The sequence below is a fragment of the Ostrea edulis genome, chromosome 7 (assembly GCF_947568905.1).
Source record: "Ostrea edulis chromosome 7, xbOstEdul1.1, whole genome shotgun sequence".
NCBI lineage: Eukaryota > Metazoa > Mollusca > Bivalvia > Ostreida > Ostreidae > Ostrea > Ostrea edulis.
In genome coordinates, this window is record NC_079170.1 from 32134810 (window position 1) to 32156043 (window position 21234).

General features: G+C 35.1%; 2 protein-coding genes across 3 annotated transcripts in view; one reads left to right on the forward strand and one right to left on the reverse strand.

Moving 5' to 3' along the window:
* Positions 1-5880: 5880 nt before the first annotated feature.
* On the forward strand, positions 5881-15155 carry LOC125656881 (uncharacterized). The gene is made up of 3 exons (XM_048887506.2): positions 5881-6197; positions 9985-10137; positions 14047-15155. Exons 1-3 carry the CDS (start codon positions 6143-6145, stop codon positions 14325-14327), a joined length of 489 nt encoding a protein of 162 aa, XP_048743463.2. The 5' UTR covers positions 5881-6142; the 3' UTR covers positions 14328-15155.
* LOC125656883 (uncharacterized) overlaps positions 10077-21234 on the reverse strand; it is a 91161-nt gene continuing 80003 nt past the window's right edge. The window contains exon 9 of one of the 2 annotated variants that reach the window (XM_056144019.1): positions 10077-10839. The gene's annotated coding sequence lies outside the window, so the exon portion shown is untranslated. Of the gene's footprint in view, positions 10840-15044; positions 19799-21234 lie in introns of those variants that run through there. The other variant, XM_056144018.1, reaches the window with a different exon arrangement.

Genomic DNA, 21234 nt, shown 5'->3' on the forward strand with positions numbered 1-21234 from the left:
GTGATATCTTGTTCAGGATATCTATCGATGGGCGTTTAATTTCCTCATTTACGTCTTGTTCCAATACTGGCTGAATCTCGCATATAATTGACCTTGGTTGAATGATAACAGTTCTGGTAGTAACATTGCTGATGTATACGTCTACTGGATCCAATCCTCTTTTACTAGTATCACACTCTATCAATGATGGTTCTATGTCAAGATCTTTGTTGAGTTTTGTCTCAGTTGTAGGATGTAGCATTGCTAATGTTTGTTGGTATGGTATTGCCTGATCTATACAACCCTTAACAACTATCCTGGAATTTGGTTGTACTCTGACTGTTGTATTCTCGGCACTCCTAACTAATCCTAATCTATAACGGTTTTTCCTTAATTCCTTTTCTCTAAGTAAAATAGCTCGAAAAGATAAATACCATGGTGTTGTCAACTTTGATTTCTCCAAATATTTGTCTCCATGTTTCTCCTGAAACAATTTCATTAAGGTATTCAAAATATTTGTCCCTAATAATATCGGTACTTTCTGGTTGTAAGGACTATCTGGTATGACGAGTAGAATTGATGTTATTGGTTTCATTTCTAACACTTGTAAATCAAGTGTAATAAAGCCTTCGTAGGGTAAATGTTGTCCATCAGCGCATTCGATTTTTAGCAAAGATCCTAAATCTTGAACAGGAATTTCTTTGAAATGATCTTCATAAAATTGTTTACTAATCGTAGAAACTGTGGAACCTGTGTCAATGAGTGCTTTAGCTTCAATCCCATTTATTAAGATACTTGATTCAGTTGGATCTCCACATAATCCAGGTGGTAAAGTATTCAATTTTTTTACTGATGATATGAGGTCTTGTTTTCTGTTGAAGTCTATGGATGACCTCTTTTCATAGACTTGTTGTAGTTTAAAGTCAAAGGTTTACCGTGAACATCCCTGTTTGCACGACAACCTCGCTCTATGTGTCCTTCACGGCCACATCTCCTACAAACAATGTCTGGATACTGGTCGTTAACCTGTTCTTGTGATTTATCATCCTCTTTGTCTTTCCTGTAATAGTTTTTGTCTCTGTTCCTATTTCCAGATCCTCTGTATCGTTTCCTTCCTCTGTTCTGATATTCCAAATTCTCAAGTCGATGAGTTATTTGTTTCAACACTCCTTCAATCTCACCCGAATCTGCTTTCTGTGCAACTGCTTGCTTCACTTGAACCTTCTTGTTATCCTCCTCATCCAACTTAAGCTCTTTTTCAAGTTTTCTCAAAGCAACTCGTAAGTCATCAAAACTCTTGTGTATCTCCTTTTCGTAATGGCAACTGGCCTTTAACTCAGGTTTCAAACCCTTATATAGCATATCATGCAGCATCTCATCTGCCATCTCAAGTTTGACTGCTCCCACTTTAATTGCTCTTTGCATGATATTCTCCAATCTGCAACTCCAAGTTGTTACATCTTCATCTCGTGCCTGCTTGGTTCCATAAAATTCTCCTAAGATATTTTCCCGTTCATCAATATCTCCATAGACGCTGTTTAGTTTTGAAATGATTTTCTGCAAATTTGCATCAGGACCTAAATTCATAATCACTCTGCCTGCTTCTCCTCGAAGTGATCTCCTGACCGCCTGTGCAATGTCTTCCTCTGAATGCACTTTATCTCTCATGACACATTGCACCTCGTATAGCCATAAGTCAAATGTTGTGTCTGATCCTTTTGACTTATCATTCCCAGAGAATAAACTGAACCTCAGGGGTTGGACAATGTGTTGATATTTCTTCTGATTCCCTGGCTGTGTTTCTACCTTTTCAGTTTTTACTGTAGTTTCAGCTTTTGACTCTACATATTCTTTCATCCATTGCACCAGATCATCTGGATTATCGGCTTTCGGTACAACTTCCATTTGTCCTAAAGTTTCCAGTAGTCTTTTATACTGTTCAGGTACTTCCGCCATTGTGTTATAGTTAGCGAATGAAAATGCGCCAGTAAAACTAAATTTCCGTATACGTGAAACAAAACACGATGGTTATAACCCAAATCGGAAATAAACCGCGCGTGGTACCAATAATTGTCATGAATCGCAAAATGTTTCGCATACGTTTTACGGCATATGTGTACCCATAAACAATAACACTCTTATTTGCAAAGAGTAACTCTATTGTACACCCTTATTTGCTAAAGAGTAAATTTGAATTGCTTGAGGGGACTGGTAAGATGTTTCACCTATTTACACTTTGCCTATTTATCCATGTACACTAAGTACCAACACACCTGATTTGACTGAACTGCATCTAAATAACACCTTTGATCCAAGCACTGACCTCTTATATCAATAAATATTCAGTCACAATCCTGTTATTAAAGTCACTGTAAGTTAATGAATGTTAATATCTTTCTTGCATCAGATTCTCTCTCAACACTCTTTCAAATCAGTAACTTCAATACTTGTACTAAACCATGATTGTAAATATCTATCTACAAACCTCAGTTATATGTAAAAAAAAAAATATTCACAAATACTTTTGATATACTTCTTAAATGTAAATAACACTTGACCTGTCAAAATGTGTTTCAACTTTCAATGTAAACAAACACTATACACTATAATTTCTACCAAGTGCACTAGTCAGCTCTCTATGAGTATTACACTGAAATTATATACATTGACATTTATGCAACAGCATATCAATATACTAATTAAAAGTTTGGCACAGTCCTGTCTCTGACCAAAGGCATGGATCTCCACAAGAATGCGTCAATTCACTTAAGGAAATTCGGAATGAAATGTCCTGCTTATAACTCAGGGTTGCTTCCGAATTGTGTAGTTTGAGTTTATGAAGTACAATATTGACACAACACAATCACTATCGATGTGTCAAAAAGTAAATAAATAAGACTGGTAACTTAAAAACTATCACATGTACCTCACATCTTCGGAATCTTCATTTGTTTACAATTCTTCAATGAGAACTTCCGGTTGTACTTCCGGTGAGGCTCTTCAGGATGTGTTTCCAGTGACGAGAGGCTCAGGTGGGTTACGTCATTAAACGTTGGGCGCCATTTCTGTTACGGGGTTGCAAACCGGTTCTAATGACCACACAGACCATCCGTGACAGGTTATGAGTTTATTGTAGAAATAAATCTATTTCTGACATGTAAATAGCAGCTCTGAAACATAATAAACAATTATAAGCATACACAATCACACACCACATAAAATATACAAATACTAGGGAAATAATTTCAATACAATGAACACAAAATTATTCGTCCATTATTTTGTGTAAAGTTTAAGAAAAATTATAAAATAACATTTAAATCTCAAAATGAGGCTCTTTACCCATAATGCATTTAAATATAATAAATCTTATCATTTATGACATTTATGCAAACTAAATGGTAAAGTACACATCGAACACACACAAAAGAAATTATATGACAAATACAAGTTAGACATCACAGAAATACATACAAAACAATGATCTTACCAGATATATGGTACCAGAGCCAAAATATCAAAAATAGGAAGATAACTGATTTTCAAGGAACCTGTATAAAATATTAATTCTATTTTACTCCTTTGTTAAATATGAAATAAAGTACATAATTTCATTTCTTTCATTCATTAACACATTCACACCAATTAATATGTTAAGATTCATTTTCTTACCTCAAGTCAGAAAAAAGATGTCAAAAGATATGCAAAGAAAACCACCCTTCAACACTCTGCTAGTGAATACAACTGACTATCTAAAAATCCAACAGAACTCACAAAACCCATGACATATAACCTTTGACACTAAGCTTAGCCAACCAAAATGAATTAAATAGACCATGAACAACAACTGCATGCATGGTTTAATCATAAGGAAAGCCATTAAGGTCATAATTACATTACTACATATCTAAATAGAGAAATATGGAAGACCATTATATAATCCAATAAAAGTTTATGTTTTGCAACTTACATATTTTATTTACACTAAAAATAAAATAAATTATTGATATTAATTCACCCTACTACACAATAACACTAGAGAATGGAAAGCAAGCCATACAGTGGCTTATGTAAATCCGCTCTCAATATTTGCTTTTCTTAGCGAGTCTGGGTGAATAGATGTGTAGGTAATCAAAATAGTGTGTTTTAAGATAGCATAAAGGTGATACAATCTCGTGAATGTAATAAGATCACGTGAAAGTAATAAGATCTCTTGAAGATAATAAAATCTCATGCAGGTAATAGGGTCTCGTGAAGATAAGATCTCGTGCAAGTAATAAGATCTCGTGAAGGTGGTAAGATCTCGTATAGGTAAAAACATCTCGAGTCAATCGGATTACGATTGATCTCGAGCAAGTAGTAAGATCTCATGAAGGTAATAAGATCTCGTGCAGCTAAAAAATCTCGAGCAAGTAATAAGATATTGTGCAAATAAAAAAAATATCGATCAGGTTATAAGACCTTGTGCAGGTAATAAGAGATGCCTGGGTACGAATATGATTTGATCATAAGATTTAAAGTGTATACGGCGACCAGGTAATAAAGTGTCCGACTGATTAAGTACCCGGGTGATAAAGTGTCCTGACAATAAGGTGTTTGAGCTGTAATATGTTCGGATAATAAGGTGTCCGGATAATAAAGTATCTGGGTAACAAAATGTGCTGGTGATAAGGTACATATATCTAAGTAAGGTGTCCGGGAAACAAAATCTCTGCGTAATAAGGAATCTGGATGACAAGGTGCTGGGGTAGAAAGGTGTTCCAGTTACAAGGTGTCCATGTTATAAAGTATCCGTGATAATAAAACGTCCGGGTAATAAAGTACTCGGATAAGAAGATGTCCATATAATGAAGTATCCATGGTGATAATGTATCCGGGAAGTAAAGTATCCGGATAATAAGGTGCCCTGGCAATGAAATGTCCGAGATAATAAGGTGTCTGAATAACAATGTGTTCGTGATGATAAGTTATAAGGTGTCCGAGTAAAACGTGTCTAAGTTATGAAGTACCCGGATAATAAAATGCCCGGAATATAAGGTGTCTGGATAACACAGTGTTTTGATGCTAAATTATTCGGATAATAAAATGTCCTGTTATGAGATATGTAGGTGATAAGGTTACCCCGGGTAGTGCAGTAGATAACACTCTCACTGTCATTTAATTGAGAGAGAGAGAGAGAGAGAGAGAGAGAGAGAGAGAACATCGTCTTACCAGTAGTACAGGGAACCAGGTAAAACTCATTCTTTGGTTTATTAAACGTGTTGTGTTGAAGATTCAGATTTTGTGTCGTTATAAGCCGTGCTGAGAGGGAAAATGTTGCATGATTTGTTCGACTAAGTGATTTTCCGCGTTCCTTTCACAATGACTCTGAAAACTCAGAATTTTTCTTGTATTTTCTGCTTTATCCACATGTTTTCAATATTTAAATCCATTCATGAAGTTGCAAGGGCTAAATTAGAAACCTGAATTTTCTTGTGAATTATAAATTTATAAAAGGACAGGCGCCTGACAATGTACCGTTCAGAGAGAGAGAGAGAGAGAGAGAGAGAGAGAGAGAGGGAATTCCTCTCGCTGAGTACACATGTGCCTTGATACCACGGTACGTAATAAAACCAACACACGAGTGTCATAAAATTAACAGGTTTAAATTTATATACAAGCATAAAGCTTTGGTGTGTTGATACAACACAGAAACAGCGCGACCACTTTTTTATTGAAATAGAAAAAAGAAATATATTCTTATAATTGAATAGGTTAGAATTAAAAGCCTTGAGCTCGGACATTAAACAAAATAGAATAATGCTTTCACTGTTAAAAAAAAAAAAAAAAAAAAAAAAAAAAAATTCTTAGATACATTTATATAAATATACAACATCATCGTGCAAACGAACATTGAATTTCATTTGAAATAAGGGACGGGGGAGGGGTGAAATATAATCAACATGCAAATGCATGTAAAATGGAATGAGTATTTGAGCAAAAGTGTCCAAGGCACGCTGTTTTTGTATAGGGGTACACTAAAGTTCACCAGTACTAGAGAGGGACCCTTTCTCCCGCTGTAATAAACATTATCAGCGGCCTAGAGCGGAAGGATGTCACGGCTGCACTTAAAAGAAATATTTTACGCCTGTTTTTGAACGAAGGGCTTGCTACTTTCGTGATCATGTTGTTCCCGCTGTGTGTCTTCACGAGCTTTTTGATGCTAGAGAGCAGAATAGGTATGTTAAGTGCTTCATATTTTCTTCTCAAAGTCAATTTTCATATATTCATCTATTAAAAAAATAATGGTTAAATATTTTATGTTCATTGGGTAGATCCCCTGTCGTTAACAGTGTTGTTCGCGGTCTTGATGTCCATTTCTTATGCTTTAGAGCTTATCAACTGTTATACAGGGTTTGTTAATTTGCTATAGATATCTTGTTAAATTACTAAATGGGATAGAAATTTTCTTAATTTGCTAGATAGCTTTTTAAATTAGTAAAATTACTAAATGTGGTAGAGAATTATTAAATTTGCTAGATTCACGATTTCCCCCAAAATTTTATTTTTCATTTTTAATGATCCAAATCTACTATCTAACATGTTTAAAAGGTTTCACATAAAAATTAAGGTTATACATTATCACAGAAGCTCATTTTAGAGAGTTCATTATTTGTTTGTTAACAAAGATTGGGTATGTTATTGTTTATGAAATTTTCAAAAGAAATGGATATCGATCTAAGTTTATTATATCTTTCACATTTCAAGCATTCTTTGTGTAAAATGTGTCATCTAAAAGTTAAATTTTGTGACAATGCAGAATTAAGATGCTATATATTACAAATTCAATATTTCACCAGTTTGACTCGAGTCTTTGTTTACATAACACAGATTTAAGTGTGGAATATAGCTTTTATTCTTGCATTCAGAAGGTCAACATTTTGGTTGTCAATATTAAATGAGTTATACTTTTAATGTTTAACATCAAAAATAAAAAAAATATTCTGTTCAAAATCTTGAACCAGTCCCTTTCAATTATTAAATGTGGTAGAGAAGTTGTTAATTTACTAGACAGCTTGTTAAAGTACTAAATGTGGTAGAGAATTTGTTTACTAGATACATGTAGCTTATTAAATTACTAAATGTGGTAGAAAATTAGTTAATTTGCTAGATAGCTTGTTAAATTACAAAATATGGTAGAAAAATTATCAATTTGCTAGATAGCTTGTTAAATTACTAAATGTGGTAGAGAATTGTTAATTTATCTGGAATCTTGATAATTTGAGAAAGAAAAAAAAATGACAATTTACTTCTGGTGATAAATTACTTATTAATCTAATATAGATCCTACATGTTGATTTGCTAGATAATTTTGATTGTAACACAGTACTCGTTAGTATATTAGAGACCCTTGCTTGAGAATTCTTTTTTAAATTGGTTAGCCGTAATAGACAACCCGTTGATTGATAGAAGTCAAGTTCATGTGTCAAATACTTTGTACTTGATAATTTCCTACAGAACTTGTTGATTTCTTACAGAATTTGTTAATTTCTTACACAAATTGTTAATTTCTTACAGAATTTGTAAATTTGCGAGTTGTTACAGGGGACGTGTTAATTTCTTATAACACTTCCTCATTTCTTGGATTACTTGCTAATTTGCTACCTGTAATACGGAACCTATATATTTCTTATCTACCAACCTTATCCAGTTTTATATTTTGATGTAAGTTATGATATTTAAAGTACATGTCGCTGTCGTTTCTTGACAGGATTATGAGATGCGTCGTAGGTGGGTTTAAACCTTGAGTGTTTGTGCAGTTACCATGATCTGTCACTAATGATTTTAATAAAGTCCATGGTAAATATGGCATGCAGAGTTCATATAAATGTGTGTGACCCAATGTAAGGGATAAACTGTCGCTTTTCAAACTATTGTTTCCGAGATATGTAATTGTGAATTATACACGTGTACTGTTTTTAAATCGAGACAGACTATTGACAAACAAGTTCATGTTACAGGGGTACATTGTTTCAACAGTTTCGTTTGAATATGATCGTTATAACGATTTAGTTTGCCAATACAACTTACCATTGGGTCAAATGCTGTCTGACGTGCTTCGTACCGATTGTTAGACCGTTCTTGGCACGCTGATTTTGATTACGGATTACTCTATTTACCTGATCAAAATAGGGCTCACGGCGAGTGTGACCGGTCGACAAGAGATGCTTACTCATCCTTGGCAACTGGTCCCACCTCTGGTACCTGGTATATCCAGGGTTAACTCTTAATTTTGCATTCCTTATAGGAGTTATGGGATTCACTGTTCGTTATCTTCACCTTTTCATAAAATCAGAGGCGATAATATCTAAACATAACGTTTACACGTCAATCAATGTTTCCTACTTTTTTTCAAGCTTATCAATCTGTTATATTCATGGTGAAAATCTAACCCTCGTATAAACACACTGTATGTAGTAGTTTAATAGACAACCGCATTCAAGTTTTTTTTCCCTAATAGATGTTTTGTGTTGTACAAAATATCTGTAGTATAGCTTTTTTTAAAAAAAAATTCTGTACATGGGCTCATAAATGCACAAAATGTATATATTTTAAAAAAAAAAAGACTATTCATTTAGGGAGAATTTTGATGATTTGGTAATATATAAGGATCCAGTTTTTCATCTGAATGCAAATCATAGGCAGTGTAGATAAAAAGGGAAAATTCATCAGTATACATCATGTATGCATTTTATCAATAATAAAGCCTACAGTGTCAACGATATCAAAATTTTCCACCATAAAGGTTTTTAGCATCCATTGTTCTTGAGGAATTGCATAGCTGGGGTTTTGAGATTGAAGACAGGAAGTTTTAAAATATGTGTAAGGTGTATAATGAGTGTATTTATCATGTTAAACCTATATAATTGAATTGATATATTTAGACAATGTATGAATGGTTTTCAAGTATAAACGTGTGTGTTTTCAATGCATTATGCTTCGCATTAAAATCAGTACTGAATGGGGGATAGTTATATATTGTTTTCTTTTCTTTTCAAACTTTCTTATTTGCGTAGTAACACATTTCGTTTTCTGTACTGTGTTATTCAAGCCAGCTAATCCACAAAACTGCACAAACATTTTCTCAAAATCTTAAAGTCTGCAGAGCTATTTCTTATAAATTTTATGGAAACCTCGAAAGAAAAAAAAAAACAAAAAAAACAACAACAAAACAAAAAACAAAACAAAAAACAACAACAAAAATCCAAAAACAACAACAACCCAACAACAAAGACCCCCCCCCCCCCCCAAAAAAAACCAAACAAACCAAACAAACAAACAAACAAACAAAAAACCCCCCAAAAAAAACCCCCAACTACACCTTGACGAAAAAGCTGGGTCCGCCACTGGTGTAATATTTTGTTTTGCCATTTTTAATATGGCGGTGTCTGCACTTCAACGCTATGTTTTGTTTTTACAGTGGATGGTTTGAAATGTAACACTTTGTTTTATTTTGACAGTGGATGGTTTGAAATGTAACACTTTGTATTATTTTTACAGTGGATGATTTTAAATGTAACACTTTGTTTTATTTATTTATTTTTTTTATATTTTTTTTTTTACAGTGGATGCTTTGAAATGTAGCGCTTTGTTTTATTTTTACAGTGGATGATTTGAAATGTAACACTTTGTATTATTTTGACAGTGGATGATTTGAAATGTAACACTTTGTTTTAATTTGACAGTGGATGATTTGAAATGTAACACTTTGTATTATTTTTACAGTGGATGATTTGAAATGTAGCACTTTGTTTTATTTTGACAGTGGATGATTTGAAATGTAACACTTTGTTTTAATTTGACAGTGGATGGATTGAAATGTAACACTTTGTTTTGTTTTGACAGCGGGTGATTTGAAATGTAACACTTTGTTTTATTTTGACAGTGGATGGATTGAAATGTAACACTTTGTTTTGTTTTGACATCGGGTGATTTGAAATGTAACACTTTGTTTTATTTTGACAGTGGATGGATTGAAATGTCTGAAATGCAACAGCATTACGCATGGTCCTCGGTGCGGGTCTGACGCCATGTCGCTGACGGACAACTCGTCATTGGTGGAGAGATGTCATGGTACATGTAGAGTCAGCAAAATTAAGTCAGCCAATGGAAGGGAAGGTATAGATTTAGTTTCGAATTTAATCTTTGCATGGCTTAATATTGTGGGTTTCATTCTATTTTTAAATGTTTTTTTATTAACTTTTATATTCACAATATTTTTACAAAAGCAAACAATAACATATACATACATGTACATATATACGCATACATATACACACATGTACATACAGACATAAATACATATACATGTACACATATACAAATGCTTCTGATCAAGCTTTCTCCTTAACTTTCACAATGCACATCACATCTCGTTATCTCGAACTCGATAATGCCGAAATTTTTTAAAGTTATTTGGGTTAAAATACATAGAGAAAATGTAGTTGGAACTTTCAGTTGACTTCTGTATATCCATGGTATTCGTGATTTCGATGCTCGAGATACCGAAGTTCAACTGTGAATCAATTAAAAAGTTCGTATTTACATCACCCCCCCCCCCCCCCTCCTCCAAAATACAAAAACACCCTCATTATATAGCGAATCAATGTATCAATTTAGAATCATCTAAGCACGAACTTTGACCTAGAAATATGTGTGATTTTCACATTAGTCGTACATATGTATATGAACCGTGAAATTATGACGTCAGAATTCATTCAATATCCGTCAGAAGCATTGCATACAATCACACACGACACTCCCGTAAACAGGACAGCCGGAAACCAATCCTGATAGGGCAGGGAGTTTTAAGGAGGAATTCTACAAAGAAAGTAGATATAAATCAAAAGTGGATAGTATGTACAATATTTTGAAATTGGAAACTTTCAAATTCAAATGTCTTGACCAAAAATGCAGTTTTGGTGGAAAATGATCTGGATTTTTTTTTAAAACTCTCGCTGGACTCGAACTAGCGATCTAGAGTTCAACATTTGACACGCTAACCAGCTAGGCATTTAAATCAAAAGGAATAGACAAATACTGCCTCGTATTAATACTTTAAAAGAAAGTTAGCCATTCTGACGATGCAGTATACATACTTCTTTAAGCATCAAAGCGTCGTGATGTATATATATTTTAAAAAGCGCATATCTTTACATATTCATAAAAATAACGATCATGTTATCATTTCTGTGTATAGTCTGTTACAAAATTAAATATACAATGTATATCCAATAACTTTTGAAAATTTATCAATTTTACGTTAAACATCTGTCAGTTATTACACAGACAACCTCCTGGGAAGCCTTTAAATTCGCGGATGCCAATATTTCGTGGATCGCCAAAATATGAGAATTTTTCTGCGCTGTCGTCTGTGGAATGTAGAATCTGTACATTAGGAAACTACCTGAATTCTCTATATTTCACGTCTTTCAACATTAATTGGCAAAATACAACCGTGGGCATGTTGTGAAATTGCTGATTTCAGTGTGAAAAACCTACCCACTTAACATGAAATTTGTTTTTCAAGTATATGCCAAACTCGGAATGTTCAAGCAGACTGTGATAATTTGCCCCTGTGAATAACTTTTTTTATTTACTGTTTGTCGTAGCCCTCAATATGGAGGATGATAGGCAAATTAGACCTAACAAAAACAGAAAACAAAACAAAACATTACTTTGACTTCAGCTTTGATTTCCGTATTTTCATTCCGGTAGCAAATGTAAACATGACCTTCAAATGACCCAGATAAACACGCGTATATAAATGTACATGTATTATATGCAGAGGTCAACACGTGTACATGTATCATATACAGGGGTTAACACGTGTACATGTGTTATATACAGAGGTCAACACGTGTACATATATTATATACAGAGGTTAACACGTGGACATGTATTATATACAGGGGTTAACACGTGTACATGTGTTATATACAGAGGTCAACACGTGTACATATATTATATACAGAGGTTAACACGGGTACATGTATTATATATGCAGAGGTCAACACGTGTACATGTATCATATACAGGGGTTAACACGTGTACATGTGTTATATACAGAGGTCAACACGTGTACATATATTATATACAGAGGTTAACACGTGTACATGTATCATATACAGGGGTTAACACGTGTACATGTGTTATATATAGGGGTTAAACACGTGTACATATATTATATACAGAGGTCAACACGTGTACATATATTATATACAGAGGTTAACACGTGGACATGTATTATATACAGAGGTTAACACGTGTACATGTATTATATATACAGAAGTTAACACGTGTACATGTATTATATATACAGAAGTTAACACGTGTACATGTATTATATACAGAGGTTAACACGGGTACATGTATTATATATACAGAGGTTAACACGTGTACATGTATTATATATACAGAAGTTAACACGTGTACATGTATTATATACAGAGGTTAACACGGGTACATGTATTATATATACAGAGGTTAACACGTGTACATGTATTATATACAGGGGTTAACACGTGTACATGTATTATATATACAGAGGTTAACATGTGTACATGTATTATATACAGAGGTTAACAAGTGTACATGTATTATATATACAGAAGTTAACACGTGTACATGTATTATATACAGAGGTTAACACGGGTACATGTATTATATATACAGAGGTTGACACGTGTACATGTATTATATATACAGAAGTTAACACGGGTACATGTATTATATACAGAGGTTAACACGTGTACATGTATTATATATACAGAAGTTAACACGTGTACATGTATTATATATACAGAGGTTAACACGTGTACATGTATTATATACAGAGGTTAACACGTGTACATGTATTATATATACAGAGGTTAACACGGGTACATGTATTATATACAGAGGTTAATACGTGTACATGTATTATATACAGAGGTTAACACGTGTACATGTATTATATATACAGAGGTTAACACGGGTACATGTATTATATACAGAGGTTAATACGTGTACATGTATTATATACAGAGGTTAACATGTGTACATGTATTATATACAGAGGTTAACATGTGTACATGTATTATATACAGGGGTTAATACGTGCACATGTATGATATACAGAGGTTAACATGTGTACATGTATTATATACAGAGGTTAACATGTACATGTTTTATATACAGGGGTTAACATATGTACATGTATTATATACAGAGGTTAACACGTGTACATGTGTTATATACAGAGGTTAACACGTGTACATGTATTATATACAGAGGTTAACACGTGTACATGTATTATATACAGAGGTTAACATGTGTACATGTATTATATAAAGAGGTTAACACGTGTACATGTATTATATACAGAGGTTAACACGTGTACATGTATTATATACAGAGGTTAACATGTGTACATGTATAATATACAGAGGTTAACACGTGTACATGTATTATATACAGGGGTTAATACGTGCACATGTATGATATACAGAGGTTAACATGTGTACATGTATTATATACAGAGGTTAACATGTACATGTATTATATACAGAGGTTAACATGTGTACATGTATTATATACAGAGGTTAACATGTGTACATGTATTATATACAGAGGTTAACATGTACATGTATTATATGTACAGAGGTTAACACGTGTACATGTATTATATATATACAGAGGTTAACACGTGTACATGTATTATATACAGAGGTTAACACGTGTACATGTATTATATATACAGAGGTTAACATGTACATGTATTATATACAGAGGTTAACACGTGTACATGTATTATATACAGAGGTTAACATGTGTACTCGTCTCAAACTACACACCGATATCGTACACTATCCTAGACAACAGGTATTATCTTGCTTGCTTGTTGCATTATGTCACTTCAAGACTATATCTTTTATATTGTGGCAGCATAGGTATGATACTGCAAATATTCCTTTTTATACAGCGATGGGGGTAATTTACTTCTCATCCCCATCATGCTTACATTCACACCCTTTTTATTTTTTTCAGTCCATCTGCGTGACTGTGCAAATGCAAAGGGAACCGGGTGTGCATTGAGGAATTTCCCGTCGTCTGATGGAAAAAGAAAATCACTTCCGGGTCAACTGTGCCAATGTGACCGTGACTTTTGTAACGTGGACTTCACTTTCAGTAAAGAGAACCGACCGCCGGTAACACTTCACCTCCAGGTCTCGCTCTCGGATCAAAATTCCACCGGAACAACATGGCGGACAATCTCCATGCAGTGTCTCTTGATCTCCACCATTTTGTTTTCATTGTTCAAAACGTAAATGATGACATGCATAATACATGGATGCTCATATTCTAATTGCATATTTTTCTAAATTGATAAAGCTTATTACAAAGAAAACAAATAAGATCGTATTACAGATTACAAAATCATGTAACAGCTGTGTAGTTCGTCAGTCGCGTTGTATTTATTTCTGTGTTTTAAGTGGTGACTTCTGAATGACCAGACTACACTACAATTCAACTTGAAATATACTAGCAATAAAAACAAGATCAACAACACCTACGAATTTATTACCAGTACAACAATGATAAATATGCACTCCTGTAGTCTGAAATGTAAAAGCCTATCTTTTAGTAGAAAAATCCTCGAAACCCAAGTAATGTGATTTTATGTGAAGTAAAATAAAAGTAGAAATATAATGTGACAAAAACACATACATCCTCCACAAGATTCCAGTATAGAAAGTGGAAAGAGAAGAGAAGCTAACAAAGACATAAAATGAACAATCCAAAACTGTCATTACACACTTCTACATCTATTGGCCAAAAGATAAAGAGGGCGTTACCAAATAAAACGGGTGAATAATTTGAATGGAAATTGAAATACAATAAATGAAGTGAATCAGTTATGTCGTATACATATGTGAGTGCAAGGAACGATAAATCAAGATAGAGATTGGTATATTTTGTGTTTTCATGACAGATGTAGAATTTGGCAAATTTAAGAGGTAATGTTATACATGTATTAATGATTGCTTTTTTCAGTTGTAAATTTGACGCTCGAATTAAATCTGATAGTTTTTGAATTTGTTATAGAAGTAATGATCTTTTATATCTTAGTAGATTAAACGTATTTTTACAAAGCATACACAGTGTTTCATTATTTACATAAAACCGGCTCCCTAAATGTCGACGATGGTGAAGATTTAGAGTGCAGACTGCCCAGTAGGGACCCTGCTACACTAGATTTGTTGCGGCCAGGCAACGATGGGGGTCGACCCTCAGATTCCCTGGGAAAAGAGATGGGTTTTCCTGAAAATCCCGGCATGGTTGGGTCCTCCAGAAGGTGGAGGGTGGGTCCATCTCCTCTTCCTCGAGTCGATCGCCCACGGATCCCCACAGTATAATCGGGGTAAGGTCTTCTTGAAGATAGCTTCATCTGTGGCCAATCAACCCTCGAATCTAAATGTCATGTTGCATGTAATCTATCTATAGAGGAGATGTCTGCGCGCGCATTTAAGAACACTGTTCATAAACAAACGCTTGTAAACCACGTGCGGAGTTGAAGATACCAGGGAGTGTATGTCAACATAATATTCAGCATTACGTCATAGAGTAATGCTAAATCAAAGAAACAAGAATAAATTTTTGATGTTATAAACCCTTGGTAGCAGAAAGCCTTTGCTGTCCCGATAGTATGTGTTAATTCTAAGGAACATCTGTCATGTAGGCTGGCGCTGGTAATTCTAAGGAACATCTGTCATGTAGGCTGGCGCTGGTCTTTCTTGCTGTCCCGGTAATATGTGTTAATTCTAAGGAACATCTGTCATGTAGGCTGGCGCTGGTAATTCTAAGGAACATCTGTCATGTAGGCTGGCGCTGGTAATTCTAAGGAACATCTGTCATGTAGGCTGGCGCTGGTCTTTCTTGTTGTCCCGGTAGTATGTGTTAATTCTAAGGAACATCTGTCGTGTAGGCTGGCGCTGGAGGAGTGTGATTCCGACTGGATTTTGTTACAGTTTTTATATAATTGAGGTAGAATTCTGTTTATCTCGACAGAATAGAGCAAACAAACGTGTTGACAGTTTTTGTCATGGCTTTACTTATTTTAAAATATAAATGACAGAACAAAATACAATACAATGTATAAATGATAAATGAAAATTCACAATGAGCAATGAGACTTCAATGATTATATTCCATATTGTCAATGACCAATAACCAGTATTCACAATGAAGTCAATCATCAATAAGCGTTCAATAGTCATAGGTCAATGAGGTTAAATGGTAAATGTTCAATATTTTCGTTATATGATACACATTCGATGATGATCAATGGATTTTTCACACAATGGTCTACATCGACTTTTCCAATAGAGTATGATGTAGAAACAATGAAAATGGCACAATGACGGAAGCCCAAATTATTGGCCAGAGACTCTGGAAAATTAACAGAATCTGCGGCAGGGCTTCAAGCAAAATTCGGCCATATGTCCGAAGGCATCAGATCCGATTATCTGATGCCTGAAGACATCCGCCACAAGCGGGCATATTTTGCCCATGCCATGACAAAACTGCGCTATTGCCGTAGAGGTGGATAAATTTGGAAATTTTCGCACATGAATTTATACAAACCTGCCTGTATACCATTCAAAATTAACGTTTGGGCAATATCAGAGAGAGATGGGTACCATCTGGGAATAAGTTAGGGGTGCAGTTTTGTAAGTCGGGATAATTAATGTAGCAACCATTTCTAGCCATAATGAAATTGGACATGGAGCTGTTTATCCTAACCCTTGCTTTTTCGGCTGCGATGTGCGAAAACATGTGCCGATAATATTTCCGTGGTAAGATTTGAGACCAAATGATTCTACACTTAGGTAACATGGAGTGGATATTAACAACTGTTAATTTCATAAATTTTTGAAGATGACGCAATGACATAGTACCAATACTATTTCCACCACACTATAACACTATGACATCCGGATAGCCAAACTGTTGAACAAATTTACGTAACCAAGGCTCCACATCTTCCCAAATCATGCCTTTTTTGCTAAACCATCTTATGGAAATGTTGTGGGGCTGAAGATGTAGGTGCTGGTTTGTGTAAATCGCGAATGTGTGCTGGTGGGCGTAATGAATTAAAGATGAACCCTTTATCCAAACAGTAGTACTGGTACCTGCAAACTCAGCATACTGTTAGCAAACAGTATAAATGTTGCAAGATATTTTATACTCGAATATAAGATTGAACAGCACTGGATTTCCAACGACCTTTGGCCTTAATTTCGTCTTCGGTACGCTCTCTAAGAACAAATGTGTGGCCCCACCCATTCGAAATAAATGAGATTTAAAAGTACCGGTGTCCAGACCAATAAATTTAATTGTCTTGTGGAATACCGCCGTAAATTGATATAATGTTACAGGTTTTGAATTGAGGTGGCAAAAGAATGGGCCTTGAACGTTAGGTCTGATTGATAAGAATTGATGTAGGTGGGCAAATAACGTGGATGTTTGTTTGTTGAGTGGTATTTGAATTGTGGTGCCCTTGCGAAGTTGATCAGTTTTGGACCCCTTGATATGAACTTGGATTTCGGTGGCTGATACATGAACGTGACTGTTTGATAGAACCACTGACTTGTTACTTGACACTGTGAACTCACTTACTCGTAACAATGCAAAGAAAGCTAACCCAAAAGCGGTTGCAAACATAGTAGCTTGTATGAATTTGAACAGACTGAGAACAACGCAGGAATTAGTTGGCCTAATATGGGCAAAGTCATTGGTGCTCTAACGTCTTTAGAGGGGTTTAGCCGATGCAGGCCTTCAAGCATTTTTTTGGGACAGTAAATGTTTTTGTGTTATCGACATGACCCTGGATTTAGAGCTGATAGCTTATGCCACTCAAGTAATATCTGGCAGTTGAATATAATATTGAATTTGCTGCCAGATATGCGATGTAATTAACAAACTGATGGACTGGTGGTGGCCAAAGGAATGGCAATGAAAACATGTTACGAAATATGCTAAACGAGTCCAGTCCTCTCTGGTATGTGTTCGCCGTATTTTTAGCGACCGCAGCAGATAGTATGGTGTGTATGTGAGGTTTAAGATATTGAATAATTCCGGTCGAATCTTAGTAGGCTGACTGTCCGCATTGGGTGCTAGTGTTCTGAACTTTGCCCACTGAAAACGAGAGATTGAATCAGCTTTAGAGTTATAATAGCCCGGATATGAACACATTTTATTTGTATGTTGCATTTAATACAAAGTAACACTAAAGGCCTCAGTAGGTGCATGACGCGCTGAGACTTACTGGTTTGGGAATTGATAATGTGGACTAAGGCCATATCATCTGTACTTATAATTATTTTTTTGGTAATGACATGATCACGCCATATCCAGATTGCAGCAACTATGGGTATGAGTTCCAGAAATCTAATGTCTCTACGAACGTGTGGGGACCAAGAATTTGGCCAGTAGATGACTGCCCAAAGGTTGTTAAAAACGCACCCCCACCACAGGAACCACAACTGTCGGTGAAAAGTTGAGTGACTCATAGTTGCTCACTGCACGAACCCTCGTAGTTATAATCGTAGCATTTCAAATTTGACTGCGTTTGCTGCATTGTGGACTGATTAGCCATATAAATGAACCAAAGTTCAGCATCTACGGAGCCCCAGGGGAGTGAAGTATTGGCGGATATTTTTAGCCGAAATTGTTTATCATATTCTAACCAACTTGCATTAGGATTTCGACTGGCCCCGAGCCTGATAGTTTGAAAGTATTTCAGAATTCCCTGAATGTCTGCCGGGTGTCTTAACAGATAAATACTGGCGAAAACTATGAATGCATTAGTCCTGGCATCAATGGTCCTTATTTTCATGGGGTTGGATTTAGGGGACATTACTAGCTGTCCATCAACAACTTGTGATCTTTGTCAGAATCTGGGTCAGAATGCAGGACTTTAGCCAAGTCAATATAATCTTTAGCCCACATTTTTTTCCTTAACTGATTGAGGGACATGGAGACCGATATTTTCTGACACACTTATAAGAGGTGTTGGGTTATTAGTAGATGACAATGTCGTATCTGAAGCAATCATTCCATGAGAGACAGTACCTGATGTAGCCGGTACTTGTATGTCACTACTGTTTGTATCGGTAGATTGCTGATAATTGTCCTGGTGAAGATCCGGCTCTGACCGCTGAGGCTGAGTAGCACTAGATAGGACTGTAGTGTCATCAGTGGTTCTGGTGGCGCAGGGGGGGGGGGGGAGGCTTCCTTACACCACGACCCAGCCTTGTAGTTACGGGACGGGTGGTTGCGTACGGTGACATGGACTTCCTTTTCGACTGCATAGCCCTCAAAATTTTAATGATGGAAAATTACCTTGGGATAATAAACAGTAATAAGTGTATGTTGAAAAAGAACGTTCAGCTAAATAATATAAAGGGCATGTGGACGACTAAAATGCGGCAAAGACAGTGGTTTAATAGTTGATCCAGATGAAATTAAAATCAATACGACTATTTACGTACTGTTAATCACCAGGAAGCGTAATATTTTTAAGTAAACGCTCACCGTTACTGAAATAGGACAATGGTTAAACGTTGTTCCATATAATTATGAAATTAATAACATTTACGCCTGATGATCACTGGAAAGCGTATAATAATTAGAAGCAAACACTCACCGTTTGTTCGACTACTAAAATACTTGATGTATTTAAAAAGGTAGATGAATTCGGATTGGCAGTTGACGAAACGTTTTCTTGTTGTGAAATCTGTAAAGGAAGCGATTATTGCGCATGATCAAGATGATGATGTTGCGGAGACTGACGTCACGACGATCACCGATGGACACGGATCCGCCGCATTGATTTTTGGGGATGTTGAAAAAAAAATGAAATGGTTTTTCACTCCTTTTTATATTTTCGACGCTGTTATTTTTCCTTTTCACAAAAAAAAAAAAAAAAAAGAAAGAAAGAAAAAAAAAAATAGATTCCGCTGGACTGAATATTTGGACAGACGCCTCCGTCGAAATCTCGGGACAGTCCATAATATTCATGTGTCATGTGTGGAATATCAGTCAACTTCAGCCAATTATTCTGTACCTTAGTAACAATGCTTTTTGCTTCCAATAAGTTATCTGTTTATGAAACTAACTTCTGATTAGCATTAGTTATGCATTGCATACCGGTTAGATATGTAAATCCCAAAATAAAAACAAACACTTGTTTTCAGTTGGCATCCATGACGTACATCTACGTTGGGTTGCACTAATCACCTAAACAAGTATAACCCTACCTGACCTTACCATGCATACATTTTGCTGAGGATTATACACTTTTAAATTCTTATTAATGAATTTTAAAGAAGTATTCTTCATAATTGATATGTATAATTCTTCATATATTGAAGGAGGTTGAAAAATTGAATTCATGAATTCATTCATTGTGTAGTAGTTGGACATTCTGCCACTACTATTGATATGTTCTTTTTACTTCGCGTTGTGTTTTTTTTTAATGATGATACGTGTTATATAAAGTATTCAACCCTTTATATATTTCCAGGTAAGTTTGAGTCCGCCTAGAGTGAGGCTAGTAATAAAATAATAAATAAAGTTTTAAATCTTTAATAAAGTTCAACAATTGTATGATAAATACCAAAATAATAATCCCGGGGAATGAATGTGGCTTGAGAGAAAAATATAACTAAACAGGAAAAATAAAGAAACAAATATCAAAAATTCAGGGTGAGGCAACTCCTGATATTTACCTTGTTGCAAGGTTTGGCTCAGAAGAAGCCCCGAGCACGCTTGTGCTCGGGTTTAAATACTATTCTTAACAAAAGAATGAAAGTAAAAGTTACCTGTAATGTGATTTGATAATAAATCTAGAAGTAACCAATGAGAAGTTTTGTAATAAAATACATTTGAAAATAAAGATAACTCTCTTCCTGTTTCATGAAATAAACAACTCGAATACGAAGATAGGAATTTACGTAGACAAGTAAGTAGAAAATAATGAAATGGAGATAATATAGACCGATACTACCACAATTGTATAAAATTTGTTGACTACCAACAATAAATTGATTGACCTATGCAAGGTGAAGATTAACGAACAGTGATCAATCTCTAACTCCTACAAGCAATACAAAATAGATAGTTGGGCAAACACGGACCCCTGGACACCAGAGGTGGGATCAGGTGCCTAGG

What these genes read in the sequence shown, in the direction of transcription:
- LOC125656881 (XM_048887506.2), top strand. Translation starts at nt 6,143, where the DNA reads ATGTTGTTCCCGCTGTGTGTCTTCACGAGCTTTTTGATGCTAGAGAGC. An exon ending in GATGCTAGAGAGCAGAATAG is followed by an intron (nt 6,198 to 9,984) that starts GTATGTTAAGTG and finishes TTATTTTGACAG; the next exon opens with TGGATGGATTGAAATGTCTG. An exon ending in GTCAGCCAATGGAAGGGAAG is followed by an intron (nt 10,138 to 14,046) that starts GTATAGATTTAG and finishes TATTTTTTTCAG; the next exon opens with TCCATCTGCGTGACTGTGCA.